The 21830-nt window shown below is 39.3% G+C and overlaps 1 protein-coding gene across 1 annotated transcript in view; it reads left to right on the forward strand.

Annotated features, from left to right (window-relative positions):
• Positions 1-21830, forward strand: part of smc3 (structural maintenance of chromosomes 3) — a 114116-nt gene that overhangs the window by 53142 nt on the left and 39144 nt on the right. Inside the window, exons 14-18 of the mRNA XM_060842278.1 lie at positions 5753-5856; positions 9540-9639; positions 12749-12909; positions 13777-13918; positions 14222-14372. Coding sequence (XP_060698261.1) covers positions 5753-5856; positions 9540-9639; positions 12749-12909; positions 13777-13918; positions 14222-14372 — 658 coding nt within the window. The remainder of the gene's footprint in view (positions 1-5752; positions 5857-9539; positions 9640-12748; positions 12910-13776; positions 13919-14221; positions 14373-21830) is intronic.

Below are 21830 nucleotides of genomic sequence, written 5' to 3' on the forward strand. Positions count from 1 at the left end.
ATTGAAAGATATGCAAATAATTTATTGTTGCACCTGAGACAAATTTTTAAATTGCCAAGCAGATTAGATTGCTTAGTATGGAAACAGGCCCTTCGGCCCAACAAGTCCTCACCGACCCTCCGAAGAGCAACCCACCCAGACCCATTCTCCTCCATTTACTCCATTCACCTAACACTACAGGCAATTTAGCATGGCCAATTCACCTAACCTGCACATCTTTGGACTGTGGGAGGAAACCGGAACACCCAGAAGAAACCCACACAGACACGTGTGAGAATGTGCAAACTCCACACAGATAGTTGTCCGAGGTGGGAATTGAACCCTGGTCTCTGGAGCTGTGAGGCAGCAGTGCTAACCACTGTGCCGCTTAGAACTATGTAATTATATAAATTGTTTTATTAAATGAGCAGTTTATTGTTCTCCATTGGGTGAACAGTGCAGTCAGTGGTCATAAACGAATGTGATTGGTCTCATTTTAATGATTCAGTCTTCAATGTTTTTTTTATATTTATGACTACATTCCATGCTTTTAATTTTGTTCCAGTTTATTTTGGGATTCATTTGTCTACCTATTTTTGTTGCTTAGTTGACATCTGTAGTAAAGACGTGTAGATGAATTCTGATTTCACACAATAAGTGTTGTGTGTAGTAGTCATGATTTGGAGATGCCAGTGTTGGACTGGGGAGTACAAAGTTAAAAATCACACAACACCAGGTTATAGTCCAACAGGTTTAATTGGAAGCGCTAGCTTTCGGAGCAACGCTCTTTCATCAGGTGATCAGGTGATCCACAATCACCCGATGAAGGAGCGTCCCTCTGAAAGCTAGTGTGCTTGCAATTAAACCTGTTGGACTATAACCTGGTGTTGTGTGATTTTTAATAGTGTTGTGTATGAAAGTGTCGATTTTATTTTGGAACAAGCAGTCACAGCTTTCCAACTGGTTGTAGTTGGATAACCATGTTCATTTGGCACCTGGAATCCTGATAATGCACACATTGCAGGCAAGAAATTCAACTGGAAGTAAGAAATTTGAGCAGCTGCTATCCATAAGATCAGAAGGAATATGTTCAAGAACAGGCCATTCAGCCTCTGGAGCCTGGTCTGCCATTCTGCGGTTTCATGGCTGATATAACATTCCTTATGTCTATTTTCTTGCATTTTCCCTGCAACTCTCAATTCCCCTACTGATCAAGAATCTACCTATCTATCTCAGTCTTAAATATATGCTCGGACTCTGCGTCCACAACTATCTGTGACAAGGACTTCGAAAGACACTCCACCCTCTGAGAGAAGAAGAAAAAGGAAGTAAATGTACTGTAGCCAGGTTTGTCGTCAACCCAAAAATGGTTGAAAAGGCAGTTTGTGAGAGGGATACAAACAGTTTACAAAGAGATACTGGTAGGTTAATTAAGAGGGTAAAAAGTTGGCAAATGGAGGATAATGTGGGAAAGTCTATGTGCAGTTGGGATGGGAGTTTCAGCATTAGGATCCAACTTGGCTACAAGGATAGCATGGATGCCTGATGGTTTGTCTTGAGATGAGAGTAGTTGTCCATCTGTGCAGCCACTTGTATGTGCCCTTACGGTTGCCTGACAGCCAGCATACCTTTGTGCATATGTATGGGGTTGTGCAGTGGAATCATCGATCATATTATCAGCAGATAGCCCAGTAGCCATTCCGTGTTTTGCCAATGTTGCGCAGATGTAACCAGTGCAATGGATGCTCGTGGAAGAAAGCCATCTGACTGTTGCCATTGCTAGATTCAGTAGCTATGGCCAAATGGTAGTGAGGGATTGGAATCCTGTTCTGTTATAGTACAGGATGGCAATTCCAGCAAAATGATGCGCATGTAGTCACTGGCTCCATGCCCCTTACAAAGACCGCAATTCTGTGTACTTCACCTTCTTGTCTCTTGTAAGATGGATTGAATATAGTTTGTCCACAAGGGGCTGTGACTACTCAAAGACGGGCAATTGCAAGATGTTGCAGAAATATCCAACTCCGTCTCTGCATTTATTGGATGTGAAAACGTTCTTCATCACCACAGCAGCCTCCTAGCTATGGGTAGTAAGGTCCTTGCATTTCTAAGGTTGAAATGAATGGTGCATTTTCATTTAGGACATCATGACTGAGGCACGCAGAATGGAAAATAGGAACAGGAGTATGTTATTGGCCACTTTGGGTCTGCTATGTCATTCATTATAATTGTGGCTGATCATCCAACTCAATAGCCTACTCCTGCTTTTACTCCATAACCTTTGATCCCTTTAGCCTCAAGTGCTATATCGAACTCATTGAAATCATACAATGTTTTGGGCTTGACTGCTTTCTAAGGCAGACAGTTCCACAGGTTCTCCACTCTCTGGGTGAAGACATTTTTCCTCTTCTCAGTCGTTAATGATTTACCCCATACCCTTGGACTATGATGCCTGGTTCTGTATTCCCTGCCGTGGGGAGTACCATTCCGGTGTTTACTCTGCTCAGTTCTATTAGAATTTTACAAGTTTCTATGAGATCAGTCCTCATTCTTCTGAATCCCAGCAAACATAATCCTAACTGTGATGCTGGAAAAGCACAGTAGGTCAGGCAGCATCCGAGGCTCCTGTCCGAAACGTCGATTTTCCTGCTCCTCGGATGCTGCCTGACCTGCTGTGTTTTTCCAGCACCACTAATCTTGACTCTGATCTCCAGCATCTGCAGTCCTCACTTTCACCATAATTCTAACTGTTTCAAATTATAGAACATTGCAGAGCGTACAGGTCCTTTGGTCCTCGATGTTGCGTCAACCTGTGGAACCAGTATGAAGCCCATCTCTCCTGCACTATTACATTTTCATCCATATGTTTATCCAATGACCATTTAAATGCCCTTAAAGTTGGCGAGTTTACTACAGTTGCAGGCAGTGCATTCCATGCCCCTACTACTCCGAGTAAAGAGACTACCTCTGATATCTGTCCTATATCTATCACCCCTCAATTTATAGCTACATCTCCTTGTGCTCGCCATTATGATCCGAGGAAAAAGGCTCTCACTGTCCACTCTATCTAACCCTCTGATTATCTTATATGTCTCAATTAAGTCACCTCTCAATCTTCTCAGCCTCGGGTCCCTCAGCCTTTCCTCATGAGACCTTCCCTCCATACCAGGCAACATCCTAGTAAATCTCCTCTGAATCCATTCCAAAGCTTCCATATCCTTCCTTGAATGCAGTGACCAGAACTGTATGCAATACTCCACATGTGGCTGCACAAGAGTTTTGTAGAGCTGTAGCATGACCTTGTGGCTGTGAAACTCAATCCATCTACTAATAAAAGCTAACACACCGTATGCCTTTTTAACAGCCCTATCAACCTGGCTGCCAACTTTCAGGGATCTATGTACATGGACACAGAGATCTCTCTGCTCATCTACACTACCAAGAATCTTACCATTCGTCCAGTGCTCTTTAGTCCTGTTATTCCTTCCAAAGGGAATCACCTCTCACTTTTCTGCATTAAACTCCTTTTGCCACCTCTTAGCCCAGCTCTGCAGCTTATCTATCTCGCTGTGTAACTTGCAACGTCCTTTAGCACTATCCACAACGCTACCAACCTTAGTGTTATCCGCAAATTTACTAACCATTCCTTCTTCATCCTCATCGAGGTCATTTATAAAAATGATGAACAGCAATGGCCCAAAAACAGATGCTTTTAGTACTCTATTAGTAATTGAACTCCAGAATGAATATTTCCCATCAACCACCACCCTCTGTCTTCTTTCAGCTAGCCAATTTCTGATCCAAACTGCTAGATCACCCTCAATCCCGTGTCTCTGTATTTTGTGCAATAGCCTACCGTGGGGAACCTTATCAAATGCCTGACTGAAATCCCTATACGCCACATCAACAGCTTTACTCTCATTCACCTGTTTGGTCCCCATCTCAAAGAACTCAAGGTTTGTAAGGCATGACCTACCCTTCACAAAACATGTTTTATTATCCCTAATCAACTTATTTCTCTCTAGATAAATCCTATCTCTCATAACCTTTTCCAACACTTTACCCACAACCGAAGTAAGGCTCATTGGTTGTCTTTACTCCCCTTCTTGAACAAGGGAACAACATTTGCTATCCCCCAGTCTTCTGGCATTATTCTTGTAAACAACGACGACATAAAGATCAAAGCCAAAGGCTTAGCAATCTCCTCCCTGGCTTCCCAGAGAATCCTCTGGTAAATCCCATCTGGCCCAGGGGACATATCTATTTTCACACTCTCCAGAACTGTGAACCTCAATCCCGTACAGTCTAGTAGCCTGTATCTTAGTATTCTGGACAATGTTGTCTTTTTCCAGTGTGAATACTGATGAAAAATATTCATTTGGTGTTTCCCTTATCTCCTGTGACTACATGCACAACTTCCTACTACTATCCTTGATTGGCCCTCATCTTTGTCTAATCATTCTTTTATCCCTGATATACCTATAGAAAGCTTTAGGGTTTTCGTTGATCCTATCTGTCAACTACTTCTCATGTCCCCTCCAGGCTCCTCTTAGCTCTCTCTTTCGGTCTTTCCTGGCTGCTTTGTAACTCTCAAGCACCCTAACTGAGCCATCACATCTCATTCTAACATAAGCCGTCTTCTTCCTCTCGACAAGAGATTCAACTTCAGTAAACCACAGCTCCCTCACTTGACTACTTCCACCCTTGCCTGACAGGTACATACATATCTAGGACACACAGTAGCTGTTCTTTGAATAAACTCCATATTTCTATTGTGCCCATTTCCTGCAGTTTCCTTCGCCATCCTATGCATCCTAAATCTTGCCTCATCGCATTATAATTACCTTTCCCCCAGCATTAACTCTTCCCTGCATTATATATCTATCCCTTTCCGTCACTAAAGTAAACATAACCAAATCATGCTCACTATCATCAAAGTGCTCACCTACCTCCAAATCTAACACCTGGCCAGGTTCGTTACCCAGTACCAAATCCAATGTAGCTTCAGCCCTTGTTGGCTTATCTACATACTGTGTCAGGAAATCATCCTGCATAGTGGACAAAAACTGACCCATTTAAAGTACCTGAACTATACTATTCCCTGTCAATATTTGGTAAGTTAAAGTTCCCAATAACAACTATCCTGTTACCCTTGCTCCTGTCGAGAATTATCTTTCCTATCGTTTCCTCTACACCTCTGGAACTATTCTGAGGCCTCTAGAAAACTCCCAACAGGGTGACCTCCTTTCTTGTTTCTAAACTCAGTCCATATTACCTCAGTAGACAAGTCCTCAAACGTCCTTTCTGCCACCGTAATACTGTCCTTGATAGCCGCCTTCCTTTCCTTCCACTGTCTTTTCCAGTATCTTGTTTTACATTAGCTGAAATACTCAACTTCAAATCAAATATGCTGATATCAGACCAGCATGGCTTGCTAATTCCTGGCATGACCTGTGTGGTACTGCATAATTCAGTGAATGGTCATTGTGTGCATAATGGCGTCTCAAATATATCATCCAATGCAGTTTGGTTCTGTGTTTGTGTGAGAGACAGACAGTGAGCTGACATCGTTTTCTGAGATCTATGAGTACTTAGAGTCCAAAGATCTGGCATTAACACGTCCAGTTCCTACTTCATTCAGTATAAATTTGATGCAAGTTGCAAGAATTTTCATATCTTGTGCCTAATAAGACTCTAGTTGGGTAGTCATGGAATCAAAACATTGTTTTGTAATTTCCCGTGATGCACTGAACTTTTTTTTCATTTTTGTTAGAAACTTGACCAAGATCTGGCTGAAGTAAAAGCACGAGTGGAGGATCTTGACAAGAAATACTATGAAGTGAAAAACAGGAAAGACGAGCTGCAGAGTGAGAGGAAGTAAGTTCAAAAAAAGTTAGAATACCTTGTAACATTCACAAACTATTGGAATGTTATTTGGTTCACGAAACTGTTATGTTGTTCATGCTCATATGATCTCAAGCTTTTTTATATTAAACCAGTATTACAAAAGACCAAATAAACATTGTGATACCATTTTCAGTCTGTTCTGTCTGTAAATACAACATAAGATATAATTGACGTTGCAGTAAATGTTCGGAATTAGCAATATTTTTTAAAACATACTAACAAAAGAATATAGTATTTCGGTCGTAAGGTGCAGTTGTAGTGTCCTAATCTATGGCCCAGGATGCTTGGGTTTGAATTCTACCTGCTCCAAATGTTTATCATACCAACCCTCAGCAGGTTGATTAGAAATATAGAATATAGTATTTTTTGAATAGCAAAGGGTCTTTGTGGCCAATATACTCGTTACTGCAATACTGAAACCTGAACCCAACACCAAATTGACAAATGTTATTTAATGAGATTTTTAAAAGTGTACCTTTGTTTGTGCCTATAATTGGAACTAAATTGATGGGCATAATTTTAGTGCAAAAATTAGGTAATCTTAAACCTACCCACTTCAGAGTTTATGGAACCAGTGCCAAGTATAGACAAACAGTTCACTCCCAGGAGGCAGACTGACAATATAAAAATGGCTTCATCTGTATAAGGCTCTCTGGGATGAGGAATTGATACTTCAGAATGGATCAAGCTTAACCGGACTTGGAACCTGCTCCACAATGCTCAATGCTAACAGGAAACCTGGTCTGTCGCTGAAATTGATTTTGAGACAGGGGTTTGGGATGGAAACAACAGCATGCAGGGAAACCATGAGTTAATATGCAGGTTGATGTTTCTTTTAAATTCCCTCTAATTTGCCACTTTCTTTTCTCAAAGCTACTTAGAATTGTAGAATTTCTACATTTGTGAAAGCAGGCATTTCAGTGCACCATGTCCACACCTACCCACCGAAGAGTGACTCACCCAGACTCACTCCTCTACCTTGTCTCTGTAATCCTGCATTTCCCTTGTCTAACCCAGCTAACCTGCACATATGAGCAATTCAGCATGACCAGTTCACCTAACCTGCATTTTGGACTGGATTGACTTGTGTTGAAGTATAGTTCGAGGAAATTGGTTATTCTCTCATGTTGGAATAAAAGGGCATTTTAACTCTGATGCTAGGCTGTCCATCTAAAGGAACCATGAAAACTGGGCTTGAGTTTGTTTCTGTGAGGCATAAGTGTTCTGTCACAGGAGAAGTGTGTTTGATGGCCTAACCCTTTCATTAAACTATTCTATCTGCAGGAAATTGCTTCTTTCTGGTTTAGCTTCAGGGGTTTAAAAAAGAACTCAGTTATATTTTTAAAATCAAGTGATTAGCAATTGTAAATGTGCTACATCCCTAATCTGCAACAAATAGGATCTTAAGGCTCTTTTAGATTCAACAAAAAACTGGATGTTTTGGATTTTTAATTAATTTTGGTGGTCACAATTTAAGGATATGTGGTTGGCCATTTAAGGACTGTGTTGAGGAGAAATCTCTTCACCCAGAGGTGCGCATGTGGAATTCTCTGCCACAGAAAGTGGTTGAGTCCAAAACACTACCTTTTCAAGAAGATGTTAGATAGAATTCTTGAGGCTGATGGGATCAAAGGGATCTTTGTTCTTTGGTATGGGGAAAATGAGCTGAATGATCAGCTATGATCACATTGAATGGTAAGCTGGCTCAATGGGTTTGAATGGTCTTCTCCTAATTTCTCTGTTTCTGTTGATAATTTTCTTCAAGTTTAAGAAATTTATCATGCATGCCGATGTGGAATGTCTCCAATTGTATACAATAATGTGACTTAATTTATACAAGCTCATAAACAACATAGTAATTATGCTCCTCATCTGGCACTTTGCAAGAACGATTTAATTTCTAAAAACAATATTGCATAACTGGCATTTATTGCTAATCTCTAGTTTCCCTGAGGATGAAGTGATGGAATTGAATGGCTTGCTAGGCATTTCAGAACGCAGATAATACTTGCCTATCTTGGAATGGATCAAAATTCAGTATAGGCCAGGCTAGGTAAGAATAGTAGGTTTCCATCCTTAAGGGAACTAGATAGATATTTTAAGATATTTTGGGGGAAGCATGATGGCTCAGTGATTAGCACTGCTGCCTTATTGCGCCAGGTATCAGTGTTTGCTTCCAGCCTCAGGCAACTGTCTATGTGGAGTTTGCATATTCTCACTGTGTCTGAAGGGTTTCCTTTGAGTGCTGTGGTCTAAATATGTACGGGAAAGGTGGATTGGCCAAGATAAATTGCCACATAGTGTGCAGGGATGTGCAGGCAGATGGATTAGCCCATGGGAAATGCAGGATGAAAGGTTTGAGGTTGGGTCTGAGTGAGATGCTGCCTGGAGGGCTGGTGTGGATTTGATGGGCTGAATGGTCTGCTTCCACATTGTAGGGATTCTATGATTTTGAGACCATGATGAGGTGAATATTTTTCTGAGGGTCATTAATTGGAATTCTAGTCAAGTTCAGTCCACAACTTGGTCAATCATGATCGCGCTCAATGGCCAAATTACAGGTGTCATGATTTGGAGATGCCGGTGTTGGACTGGGGTGCACAAAGTTTAAAAATCACACAACACCAGGTTATAGTCCCAACAGGTTTAATTGGAAGCACACTAGCTTTGAAAGCTAGTGTGCTTCCAAATTACAGGTGGTTCTCCTATAGCACGTTTCTACAACACAAATTGGTTATAACACAATGGCCGAATTTAGACCATTATTTGGAGAACACAAACTTTCCTTACCTGTATTGGCTATAGCACGATTCTGACCCCGTTAGTTTAAATGGTGCTCGTATTGCACAATTTTCTTATAAAGCGAGATCGCATGGGAACCAAACTATAGCATTATAAGAGAACTACCTGTACCTACTGCTTCTGCGTTCCACTTGACTTGATACATGTGTTTTTTTCTTAAACTGATGCTAGATTTTTATTGCCGTATCCTTTTTAAACTGGACAGGTTCTCAAACTACGGATAATGAAGTTTCAAATTACATTCTCAGAAATAGAATAATGACAAACAGCACACCTATGTTACTTTGCACAGGTGGAGTAGACCATGTGGCTCTTCAAATCTGTGCCTGTCATTCACTGGAAACAAAGCTAATGTTCCACTTTAATTCCACTTTGTCTAACACTCTATGTAATCCCTTGATCCTCTGAGAAATCAAAAAAATATTTATTTCGCCTTCAATGTATTCAATATTTTCAACAACGGAGCATGCACCACCCTCTAGCATAGTCATGAGTCACCGCCTGCCATCTTGAAATATTCCTTTTGTTTCTACTCTCTACCTCCGTTCTGTTAACCCCACATGCTACTTATAACCCCAACTCCATGAATCCTTATCTTTTGTATTAAGCTTTTGGCGTGACTTTGGAAACACAATAGTATATCTACTGGTTTGCTAATATTTGCTGTACATTTACATTATAAGTATATTTATCAAATGCTATATCCCCCCCCCACTGCAAAACCATGATGACTTTGTCTGATCATACTGTGATCAATGTACCCAAGCACAAACTGCAAATAACCTTCAGTGTAAAGTTTATTTTATATCGGGTGAAATGGTGCCAGAGTTGAGGACTGTTTTATTCTTTAGTTACCTATGGCGGGAAGAAAACGCTGAGCAACAAGCGTTGGCAGCAAAACGAGAAGAGTTGGAAAAGAAACAGCAGCTTCTTCGAGGTGCGACAGGAAAGGTAAGTCTTGTTATTCATCTGAAGTAAAGCAAACTGTGCAGGAACCTAAAAGGCAGCTTGGTGATGGAGGAGTAGATTTTAGCAATTGAGCAAAATAAAATTCATAATTTTATTTTGGGTTCAGATTCTCTTTAACTTGTTATAAGCCTGCATTAATTTGGTTGAATGGGGAGTGTTATTTTCATTAGATTGAAGCCTCTCGAAGGATAAGTGATACCCTAAGACAAACCTCAGTGCAAGTTGTGCTGCAGAACATTTGCAATCTTTTGTAATTATGGGTTTGAGTGTGCCCATTTTTCTCATTTGTGGATCACATTATTTTAAAACCCAATTAAAACTGAAGATTAATTCATATACAAGGCACTAGTGAGACCACATCTGACATACTCTACAATATCAGTCACTTTCTTTAGGGAAGAATAGTGATTGTGTTGAAAATCGTTCAGAGAAGTTGGCCAAACTCATACCTGGAATGGATGTGTTGTCATATGAAGAAAGATTGGACAAGCTAGGCTTATGTGTGCTTGAGTTTACAAAAGTAAGAGGTGTCTTGATTGAATTATTTAACATCTTGAGTATTGACAGAAGTGGAGAGGATGTTCGCTCTTATGTAAGAATCGAGAACTAGTGTCACTGTTTAAAAGTGAGGGGTCATCCATTTAAAACAGATGAAGGAAAAATGTTTTCTTACCTAGAGGGTCATGACTGTTTGGAATTCTTCATGAAAATGTGGTAGAAATGAGATCTTTGAATATGTGTAAGGTCACGGTGGATAGATTCTTGGTAAATACAAGGTGAGAAGCAAGATGTGAGTGAATTTGACGTTGCATTCGGATTGGCTATATTGCAATTAAAAGCAGTGCTGCCTTAAGGATTGATAGACGTACAATTGTTCCTTGTTCATATGCCCATATAAAGAAGTTTGTTTGCTTTATTTTGCTCAAGTTTGAAAATTGGAAGAAACACCTGTGAACTGTCTTCCATCCCAAGTTGCATATTGCTTTTCCCATTTGGCAAGTCAGTGAGACAATCTGTTCCCAGGTTGTCAACATTGTTGAAAGGAGTGCAGCAACATATCTTAGCATCATTTTCTGTCTTTGATTGTTTTTCTATATCTGACTGTAGAAATAATCCCAGTTGTTATGGTCTATGTTAGGATCAACATTGTAAGTAAGGGTAAGCAAGAGCTACTGTTGGGGAATGTCAGGAATTAGAAACAAAATTAAAGACCAGGACCTCAAAGGTGAGGCAAAGGAGAGCCAGTGGGTGTGATCTGTATGGATTTCCAGAAGCCTTTGACAAGGAGGCGGCCAAATAAGAGCAGACCCATGCTGTTAGGATCAAGGCACTGGCATGGATAGATGATTGGCTGACTGGCAGGAGGTAGAGAGTGGAGATAAAGGGATTTTTTTTTAAGATGGCAGTCAGTGACTAGTGGAGTGCTGCAGGGTCGATATTGGGACCGCAACTATTCATGTTATGCATTATCTGAACAAAGGAACTGAGGGCACTATTGCAGATGGCTCAAAGATAGGTGGGAAGACAGGTGGTGTGAGGAGAAAGGGAGGCTGCAGAAGAACTTGGTAATGCATGGAGTGTGGGCAAAGAAATGTCAGAGGGAAAGTGTGAAGTTATGCACTTTGATAGGAAGGACAGAAGTGAAGACTATTTTCTAAACAGGGAAAGGCATGAGAAATATGAAGCACAAAGAGACTTGGGAGTCCTAATTCTGAATTCTCTTAAGGTTAACACGCATGTTCAGTTGGCAGTTAAGAAGGCAAATCAATGTTGACATTCCCTTCAAGAGGGCTCAAATATAAAAACTGGGATGTATCAGGCTTTGTTCAAACAGCTGAAAATGTGTTGCTGGAAAAGTGCAGCAGGTCAGGCAGCATCCAAAGAGCAGGAGCATCGACGTTTTGGGCATGAGCCCTTGATTCCTGAAAAAGGGCTCATGCCTGAAATGTCAATTCTCCTGCTCTTTGGATGCTGCCTGACCTGCTGCAATTTTCCAGCAACACATTTTCAGCTCTGATCTCCAGCATCTGCAGTCCTCACTTTCTCCTTGAAGATTTTGTTCAAACTGCATTTGAAATGTTGTATTCAGTTTTGGGCCCAGTATCGCAGGAAGGCTGTACTGGCCTTGGAGTCCAGGAGAGGTTCATAAGAACGATTGTGGGAATGAAGGACTTGTCTTATTAAGAGCAGTTGAGAGCTCTGGGTCTGTACTTGATGGAGTTTAGAAGGATGAAGGGGGATCTGATTTGAATACAGAATACTGAGAGACCTGAATCGAGTGGATATGGAGATGAAATTTCCACGAGTAGGAAAGACTAGGAGAGTACAGTCTCAGTGAAGAGATGACCCTTTGCAACTGAGATAAAGAGGCATTTCTTCAGCTGGAGGATGGTGAATCTGTGAAATTGCTGCAGAGAGATGTGGAGACCAAGTCATTCAATGTCTTTAAGATAAATATAGGTTCTTGGGGATCAAGGATTGTGGGGAGAATGCAAGAGAATGGGACTGAGAAGCATTTATTCATAAGGGTGGCTCAATGGCTAGCACTACTATTTCACAGCGCCAGGCACCTGGGTTTGATTGCAGCCTTGGGTAACTGTGTGGAGTTTGCCCATTGTCCTGGTGTCTGTGTGAGTTTCCACCAAGTGCTGCAGTTTTGTCCCACAGGCCAGAAATATGTAGGTTAGGTGGCTTGGTGATGCTAAATTGCCTGTAGTGACCAGGGATGTGCAAGCTAGGTGGCTTAGCCAAGGGAAATGCAGGGATCGGATAGGTGGTTGGGTGTGGACTGGATGGGCCAAATGGTCTGCTTCCACATTAGAGATTCAATGATCAAATGTCAGAGCAGACTGGAAGGATTGAATGGCTTAATTTTACCCCTCTGTCTTTTGGTCTTGTGGCCTGCCTGCAATTGTATGGTCAGTTGTGAAAAGTCCATGCATAGATATTTAAAGTTGGAAATCCCTATTTTTCTATGACATGTCCTTCAGAATAATTTTCTGGATTCCCTTAAATGGTTTAAAAATGAGCTGGTGCTGCATTGTTATATTTTCTAAGCCTACTCTACTAAGGACTTTTTTTTTGTTTGCAGGCCATTTTGAATGGTATTGATAGTATAAACAAAGTATTGGAGCACTTTGGTCGTAAAGGCATCAATACACATGTAATAAATGGATATCACGGGATTGTAATGAATAACTTTGAATGTGATCCAGCCTTTTACACTTGCGTGGAAGTCACTGCTGGAAACCGGTAGGCAGCTTTTATGCCGTAATGATTAAACTGATTTTGTTTTTATTGGAGAATGAAATATTGATGTATATTAAAAGTACACAATGTATTATGAATCAGTACTTACAAGCATTTTTTAATTCGTCCATGGGATGAGGGCGTTGCTGGCTTGGCCAGCATTTATAGCTCATGCCAAATTGCCCAGAGGGCAATTAAGAGTTAACCACATTGCTGTGGGTCTGGAGTCACGAGTCAGGTAAGGATGGCAGTTTCTTCAAACGCCATTAATGAAGCAGATGGGTTTTTTCCAACAGTCGACAGTGGATTCCTAGTCATTGTAGATTCTTTATTCCAGATATTTATTGATTCAGATTCCACCATCTGCTGTGGCAGTATTGAAACACAGTTCCCCAGAACATTACCTGGGTCTGTGGATTAAGAGTTCAGCACTAATACCACTAGGCCATTGCCTCTACTAAAGCACGTCATAGTTTAATGATTTGGAGAATAGTGATTCTTCAGCTTTGAAATGGTTATAACATCTTTATTTGCTCCTGACATGCCTTGTATCAACAATAATAGATGGTGTTTTGATACCAATTGTTGTTATTCTGTTATATTCCTCGTAATAGTCAGCAATGCAATTAAGTATTTAATGGATCCCGCACTGTAACAATAATCTTTAGGAATGTATAGCATGGGATAGCAGAACCTCCAGTGGCTTACCTGATGGGTGTTGAAGTTTTTTAAAAAATATTGTCCTGTATTCCTGTATATGTGTTTAATTTCCTCTTACATTGAGACACTTCAGTACCTTGCAATATAGTGTGCAACAGTACATTTGTTGGGAGAGATAATTAATATTTGTTTGTATGTTTTGTTGTTTAGACTCTTTTATCATATTGTGGAATCTGATGAAGTTAGTACAAAGATTTTGATGGAATTTAATAAACAAAACTTTCCTGGCGAAGTCACTTTCCTTCCACTCAACAAGTTGGATGTGCGAGATACAGCTTATCCTGAAACCAATGTATGTAAACTCCTCTACCTTCTTTACTATTCACTCCATTCCACAATCAACATGGTTGATCTGATTGAAAAGCTCCTAAAATGTGTTTCACTCAATCTAAATAAGTATTGTACACACTTTACTAGCAATTCATTCAAAAGTTCTCTCTCAATCATTTTTAATCATGAATTGTGCTCCAAAATCCTTATTTAATTAATGTGGTCTTTATAATTGGTTAACAAATTTCTGTGATTGTGTTTTTATACTTCCTTCTTTTTGTTTTCACTTTAATAGTAGTTCTAATTTGTGAATTTCACTTTTCAGGATGCCATTCCTATGATAAGTAAACTTAGATATATACAGAGGTTTGATAAAGCTTACAAGCATGTGTTTGGAAAAACATTAATCTGTCGAAGTATGGAGGTATCCACTCAGCTAGCCAGAGCATTTAATATGGATTGCATAACTTTGGAAGGTATGTATAAATTAACTCCAGTAGGGGATTTGTGCAGTATATTTTTAATTGTTTAAATAGTGTTATCAAGCTTTTGACATGCATATAATTTCAAAAGCTTTTCTGTTATAAACTTTCATTGGTTCTAATTTGTAGCTTACATTGTTATGTGTAACTTTTGGTGGTAATTGCATTGCAAATCCAACTTTGAACTAGAATTATTATTTGAGCCATTATATATTTGAAACGGCTTAAAGCACAGGGTGACATGAATAATAGTGTCTGTGGGGATTGGGGTTGTGTGTGATGGGGCCAGGGGTGGAGGGAGAATATTTATTGCAGCTACCTGAGGGTTAATGGGTTAAAATGCTGTGTTCTGCATTTTTAGATTATAGTTGAAATATTTAATTGGCCCTTTAATCAGAATTAGTATCACTCTTGATATTTTTCTGATCAACCTGTTCAGAGATGTTATTGCACACCTCTGGAGCAGGTGGGGCTTGAACCTGTGCCTCCAGACGTCAAGGTAACAGCACTGTCACTGTGCCACAAGAGCCCTTAATATTTATTTTATAATTTGCTGTCATAGTTTATTATACCAATGTCATTATGCAACTTCATTCTCATAGAGAATAGATTGTCTTCAGTTGTGTGACATTTTGTCATTGCTAACAACTTTGTGCAATTGGATTGTTGTCTCGAAGATGTTTGTTAAAGATTGATGTCAAATAAAACATGCTTTTTATGAAAGCGAAAAAGCAATAAAAATGTGAAAAGACTTCAAGTAGTTTAGCTTGCAAATCCTGAGTGTCACAATATAGCGAATTAACTAATAAAACCTTTTTATTAACTGTTTGAGATCATTATTATTTCGAAAAAGTTAACATAACAAGATGATCTCTATGTTCAGTTATTGTCTTGTTTGAATTGATGATTGTTCAGATTAAAATAATTTACCAGACCGAGGCCATCACTTGCATATATAAAATTTATTATTAAGTCTGCACTTTATTAATCCATGTGAACATTTTTTCTGGATTACTTTGCTAGCATTTGTTTTGATGCCTTTTGGTTGCACAAATTGTAATTTAGTTATAAGCCTGCAGCTTAACTTTAATTTTCCTCCACTTAACTGTATAGATATTAACTATTCATGGTGAACTAATGATCTAGTATCCACATTACATTACTACAGTGCAACTTTTCAGAAATAAATCATTTAAAACGTCCATGCTCTAGTAGTACTTATCAGTTAAATGTTAGGATTATTGGCAGAACCGTGGTGATTTTCTTGGACAAATTGAAAATTCAGATATCATGTTCTTTATTATTTTATTGAAAATATTAACATATGATATATTAAACAATCATGTTGCAGTGTTTCATCTGAATCGGCACACAGAACCATGGAGTGCCAGTTTGCATCAGAAATAATTCTAATCTGCACTAGTTTCACTTTCTGACACTGTGCCGTAGCCTTGAATATTATAGCATTTTGAGTACCTTTTCAAGGTTGTGAGATTTCCTGCCTTATGAACGGTCTAAGGTATTATATTCTCGGTTCCTACCGCACTCTGGCTGAAAAAGAATTTAACTCAAATCCCCTCTAAGCCTCCTGTTTTTCACTTTAAAATTATGCCCTTTGTTCACCTTTCAACAAAGGAGAACAGCTTTCTATCCACTATGTCCATGCCCCTCATAATCTTATACATCTCAATCAAGATCAGAAATTGGCCAGCTGAAAGAAGACAGAGGGTGGTGGTTGATGGGAAATGTTCATCCTGGAATTCAGTTACTTGGTGTACTGCAAGGATCAGTTTGTCATTTTTATAAATGACCTCGATGAGTGCGTAGAAGGATGGGTTAGTAAATTTGTAGATGACACTAAGCTTGGTACAGTTTTGGATAGTGCCGAAGGATGTTGTAAATTGCAGAGGGCTATAGATAAGTTGCAGAGCTGGGCTGAGAGGTGGCAAATGGAGTTTAATGCAGAAAAGTGTGAGGTGATTCACTTTGGAAGGGGAAACAGGAATGCAGAGTACTGGGCTAACGGTAAGATTCTTGGTAGTGTAGAAGAGCAGAGAGATCTGAGTGCATGTACATAGATCCCTGAAAGTTGCCACCCACGTTGAAAGGGCGATTAAGAAAGCATATGGGTGTGTTAGTCTTTATTGGTAGAGGGATTGCGTTTCGGAGCCATGAGGTCATGTTGCAGCTGTACCAAACTCTGATGTGGTCGCATGTGGAGTATTCCATACAGTTCTGGTCACTGGATTATAGGAAGGATGTGGAAGCTTTGGAAAGGGTTCAGAGGAGATATACTAGGATGTTGCATGGTATGGAGGGAAAGTCTTATGTGGAAAGGCTGAGGGACTTGAGGCTGTTTTCTTTAGAAGGTTGAGAGGTGACTTATTTGAGACATACAAGATAATCAGAGAATTAGATGGGGTGGGCAGTGGGAGCTTTTTTCTTCGGATAGTGATGGCTAGCACGAGGGGACATCGATTTAGGACAGATGTCAGAGTTTGTTTCTTTGCTCAGAGCAGTCGGGTTTACGCACTGCCTGTAACAGTAGTAGACTCGCCAACTTTAAGGGCATTTAAATGGTCATTGGATAAACATATGGATGAAAATGGAATAGTATAGTTTAGATGGGCTTCAGATTGGTTCCACAGATTGGCACAACCTCGAGGGCTGAGGGCCTGTACTGCGCTGTAATGTTCTATGTTCAAGTTCCCGCTCTGCCTTCACTGTTTTAAAGAAAACAATCTCCGCTTATACAGCTCTCTTCATAGCTGAGCTGTTCCATCCCAGGCAACATCCTGGTGAATCTCCTCTACACTCCCTCCAGTGTATTCACACCATTTGGCACTCCCTTGTCTTGCTACATCTTCCAAAGTGCATCACTATGCTGTTATTAGAGTTAAATTCTATCTACCACTGATATGGCCATCTAACTAAGCAGTCAATATTCTCTTGTAACCTAGGTGGTTATTCCACTTAGTCTTTGCAAGTAGCACAAAATGGGCTTGCAGCAAATATTTAGAAAATAGGGCACAAATATAGAAAACTCATTGTGCAGGTTTCTTTTCTGTGTATTTTGGACATTCCAAATAAAAGCGTAGAGTATTTCTGCAACTTTACAAAATTCGGAACTAAGATGTCCATAACGCCTATACAGCTTAATTTGTTCTTTACTCTTTAACCTAAAAAGTACTCAAAACTACTCAAACTGCCCGTGAGCTGAAGTAACACATTGTTTGAAATCTGCCATGAGTGATTTGCTAATACATTTTTTAAAGTGTACAGACTTCCTGTTGTGTCATTCTTGGTTCCTATGTTGTAATTTTGCTGTTAATAATTTGTACTAGACTTGGATGTTTATATTTAAGTTGTAGAAGCATACTTGTTTTAAAATCCATAACTCAGGAGCTAACTGCCATCTTTCCATATCCGCAGACAAAAAGCACAGATATATTCATGATGTGGAGGAGTCAGTGTTGGACTAGGGTGTACAAAGTTAAAAGTCATACAACACCAGATTTTTGTCCACCAGGTTTATTTGAAACACTAGCTTTCAGAGCACTGCTCCCTCATCAGGTGGCTGTGGAGTATAAGATCATAAGACAGGAATTTATAGCAAAAGATTACAGTGTGGTGTAACTAAAATGATATATTGAAGAAATCTAGATTGTTAAGTTGTTCATTTTTTAGAATGGGTTGCAGTTTTTGGTTCATTAATATGTAAATCCCAGGATGACTTTTAAGTCACATTCTTGAGATAATTTAAGGTTTCATAACAAAAGGTGACATCTCAGCTCAGCCAGTGATTAAAGGTGTGAGGTTAGAGCCTATCTGTACCCCATTCTTGATTCTGTCTCCAAAGTGGAATTGACAAAATGTTACATGTATTGTCTGCCTGCAGATTTTGCATTTTTTGAGCAAATAGAATGTATCTGCAAATATAATTCTTCAGTCATCCACTAGACCTATGTGTGTACATGCGTGCATGAGAGAGAATGTGTTTGCCTGTGTGAGGGTGTGATGGAGTATATCCTGTGAGAGGATGTGTGCATGGAGGGGGGTTGTGTGTATATGAGAGAGGGTCTGCGTGAGTGTGAGAGTATGTAACTGTGTATGTATGAGAGAGTGTATAGTGTAGTGAGGTCACCTGTAGTATGACATGAATGAAAGATCCCGGTTGAGGCCATTCTCATGAATACCGAGCTTGGCTATCAGCCTCTACTCAGCCAAGCAAAGTGACTGATAGCCAAACTCGGTATTCAAGAGGATGGCCTCAACCGGGATCTTTCATCCATATCACACTACAGGTGACCTCACTACACTATACACACTCTCATACACACACTGTTACATACTCACATGCTGTCTCTCTCATGTTTCCCCCCCCCCCCCCCATGCACACACCCTCACACAGGCAAACACATTCTTTTTTTTAATAGGAAGGACTCAAACTAATGGAGATTTGATCCCCTCCGCAATTCCCACTGTTGCAGTTTTCTAGGGCTGCTTGATCCTACATTTTCTGATGTGCTGCCTCGATGTTGAAGGCAGTCACCCTCACTTGGAACTTTGATCTGGCTTTGATCTTAGCTGAAGTTCTTCGTCCGAATATCCTGCGATACTCCAGTGTTTTCAGATGCTGGCTCAGTTACTCCATCCACTGACTGACTGCCTTCATCCATAAGCAAAATGGAGAAACAAAAATTGGGAAGTAGAATAGCCAAAAGAGATAATGAATAACAGTCAAGCAAAAGGAGTGGGATAGAATTGTATAATCCAAGTGAGTGAGAGAAAGCCAGATGAGACGGAGAGTTTAAAGATAAGATTAAGGAAGAGAAATGGTGCAGGTGATAAAGAATTCCTAATCTTGGGACGGACCAAAATGCTTCACAAACACATTTTCTTTTGAAGTGCCATTACTGTTATGTGGGAAACACTTAAGTAAATTTATGTCAGGTCCCAAAAACTGGAGATGAAATAAATGCTAGTTGTCAAGTTCTTTTAGTGGTATTGATTGAAGCGATTGTTGAATAGAACTCCCAGCAATTTGAATTATAAACCCAAAGAGGCTGTCAGAGTTTTAAATATGTTTTAAAATTTCATTTGGTAGGCAGTATCTCTGATAATGTAACATTTACTTAGTGTTGCACTGAATGATCAGCCTGGGTAATGGGAAGGAGAAGCAACTGCACAGGCTATTGAGTTGTACTTTTTGACACACTGTGAGCAGCTTTGTAGGAGATTATATATGATGCCAGATTCCATTATAACTAATCTGTGCATTTGATGTAATTGTATCCTAGTCTTGAAATTTACATATTTGGTCTTCTAAAACCTCTTGCATAAAATACAGTATCCCACATTCTTGTTCATGTTTATTTCATTCTGTGTTATGGAGTCATACAGCATGGAAAAAGATGCTTCGGTCAAACTCATCCATGCTGACCAGACATGCCAATCTAACCTAGACCTATTTGCCAGCATTTGACCCATATCTGCCAAAACCCTTCCTGTTCATATACCCATCCTGATGCCTTTTAAGTGTTGTAATTTTACCTGCCTCCACCACTTCCTGTGTCAGCTTGATTCATAAATATACCAATCTCTACTTTAAAAAATTACCCCTCAGATCTTTTTTAAATCTTTCCCTTATGTCTAAAGTCTGATTGAAGATTTGTCTTCTAGTTTTGGACTCTTGCACCTGAGGAAAAAGATCTTTCACCCTATCCGTGCCCCTCATGATTTTATAAAATTCTGTAGGATCACCCCTCAGTCTCCGAAGCTCCAAAGAAAAAAGTCCCAGCCTGTTTCAGCCTCGCCCAAAAGCTCAAACCCTTTGGTCCTGGCAACGTCCTTGTAAATCTTGTCTGCACCCTTTCAAGTTTAGCATCCTTTCTGTTGAAGGCCATTTTGACCTTGAGATGTAATATTGCATTGAATTGTGCAATTCAAAGTGCAGAATGTTAATATGAATGATATATGTTAATGAAATAATCTCAAACCCGATACTTTCAAGTTATATGACATATTCATTTTTCACATTAATTTGTTCTGCTAATTCAGCGTTAGAATTTAAACCCAAGAACCCACTTCAGAAATTGATAGTGCTGATTTAGAGAAATTAATATTGAATGACATTGGCACTTGTCATTTCACTGATTTTAATATCTATTTTAAACACCTGATTTTGGATGTAATGAAGAAATAATACTTTGAGAACAATTTTGCATCTTCTTGGGAGGTTAGTCAGCTTTAAAACCAATAATGATATTTCTGTTAAATTATTGCACTCATTGCATGGGTCAGTTCTGACTCAGTGATGTGTAATAGTGTAGGCTTCAACAACTGAAGTGAGATCAGTACTCTGAAGTTTTTTTTGTATGCGGTGTCCACACGCTGGATTTTTGGAATTTCATTACTGTACAATATAAAGCGTGATGATACCATTGTTACAGGAATACCTGGATATACAGTTCCCTTGGTCACAGATATGAAGGTGAGATTTTTTCTCTGTACCTGAAGAAAGAGCTTATCTGATCAGTGTGTGGAAGAAGCAGGCTGACTCATCCACAGTTAAGATGAGGGGCTTTATGTGAATTTTCTCTTTGACTCAGATGACGTAATTTGCTTCCAATCAAATTGATGTCTTCAGATCTGTTTATCATTGTCATAGTGTGCTAGTCTTTTGATTTTTTTTGTTTTAACTTTGACATAATTAGAAGTATAAAATGTTGTAAAGTAGTCATCTTTTCCCACATTCTCTTTGTTTATTAAATCTGTTCAGCTGAAATTGCCGTGTGTCATCTTCGAATTTTCAGCTGTGATACTGATTTAGTTTACACTGCATTTTCATTACATTTTAATATAAACCTGTTTCTTAGGTATCCACTTATTTTTTTTGACATCATTGGTTTTCAGTGATTAAAATAACTAAGTTTGGTATTTTAACAGCTGAAACCATTAATTCTTGTTCAGCAATGTGCAAAATGGACCATTTTATAATCAACAAAGAGCCAGAGGCTTTGAAACCTGTTTTGATGTAATAGTTATGTATCCATCATAACATTTCATATTGTAATTTTATTCATGATAACTATTCTAACAGTATCGGTGTTTTAACATCTGACCTGGTTCTGAGAGTTGAGTTTGTATTATTGCTCTTGAGAGGGAAAGATAAAGGAAATATTTTCTGCAAATAAATGTTAGATGATTTTGAATCAAGTTTTATAATAATACTGCTTCTCCGTAGATATTGGGATAAATTGGAATAGTGCTGCAGACTGGCTGGTTGTCATAGAAAACCCTTAATCTGAATGGAAGTTTGTTCAAAATCAAATTTACTCATTCAAATTAAAATTTATTTCACTTGCTTCCTAACTCTACTTCATTCACATAAATACAATTTTCTTCCTCTTCACTCCCCTCAACCCGCATATTTGGTTTCTTGGATTAGAT

The sequence above is a fragment of the Hemiscyllium ocellatum genome, chromosome 22 (genome assembly GCF_020745735.1).
Source record: "Hemiscyllium ocellatum isolate sHemOce1 chromosome 22, sHemOce1.pat.X.cur, whole genome shotgun sequence".
NCBI classification, from domain to species: domain Eukaryota; kingdom Metazoa; phylum Chordata; class Chondrichthyes; order Orectolobiformes; family Hemiscylliidae; genus Hemiscyllium; species Hemiscyllium ocellatum.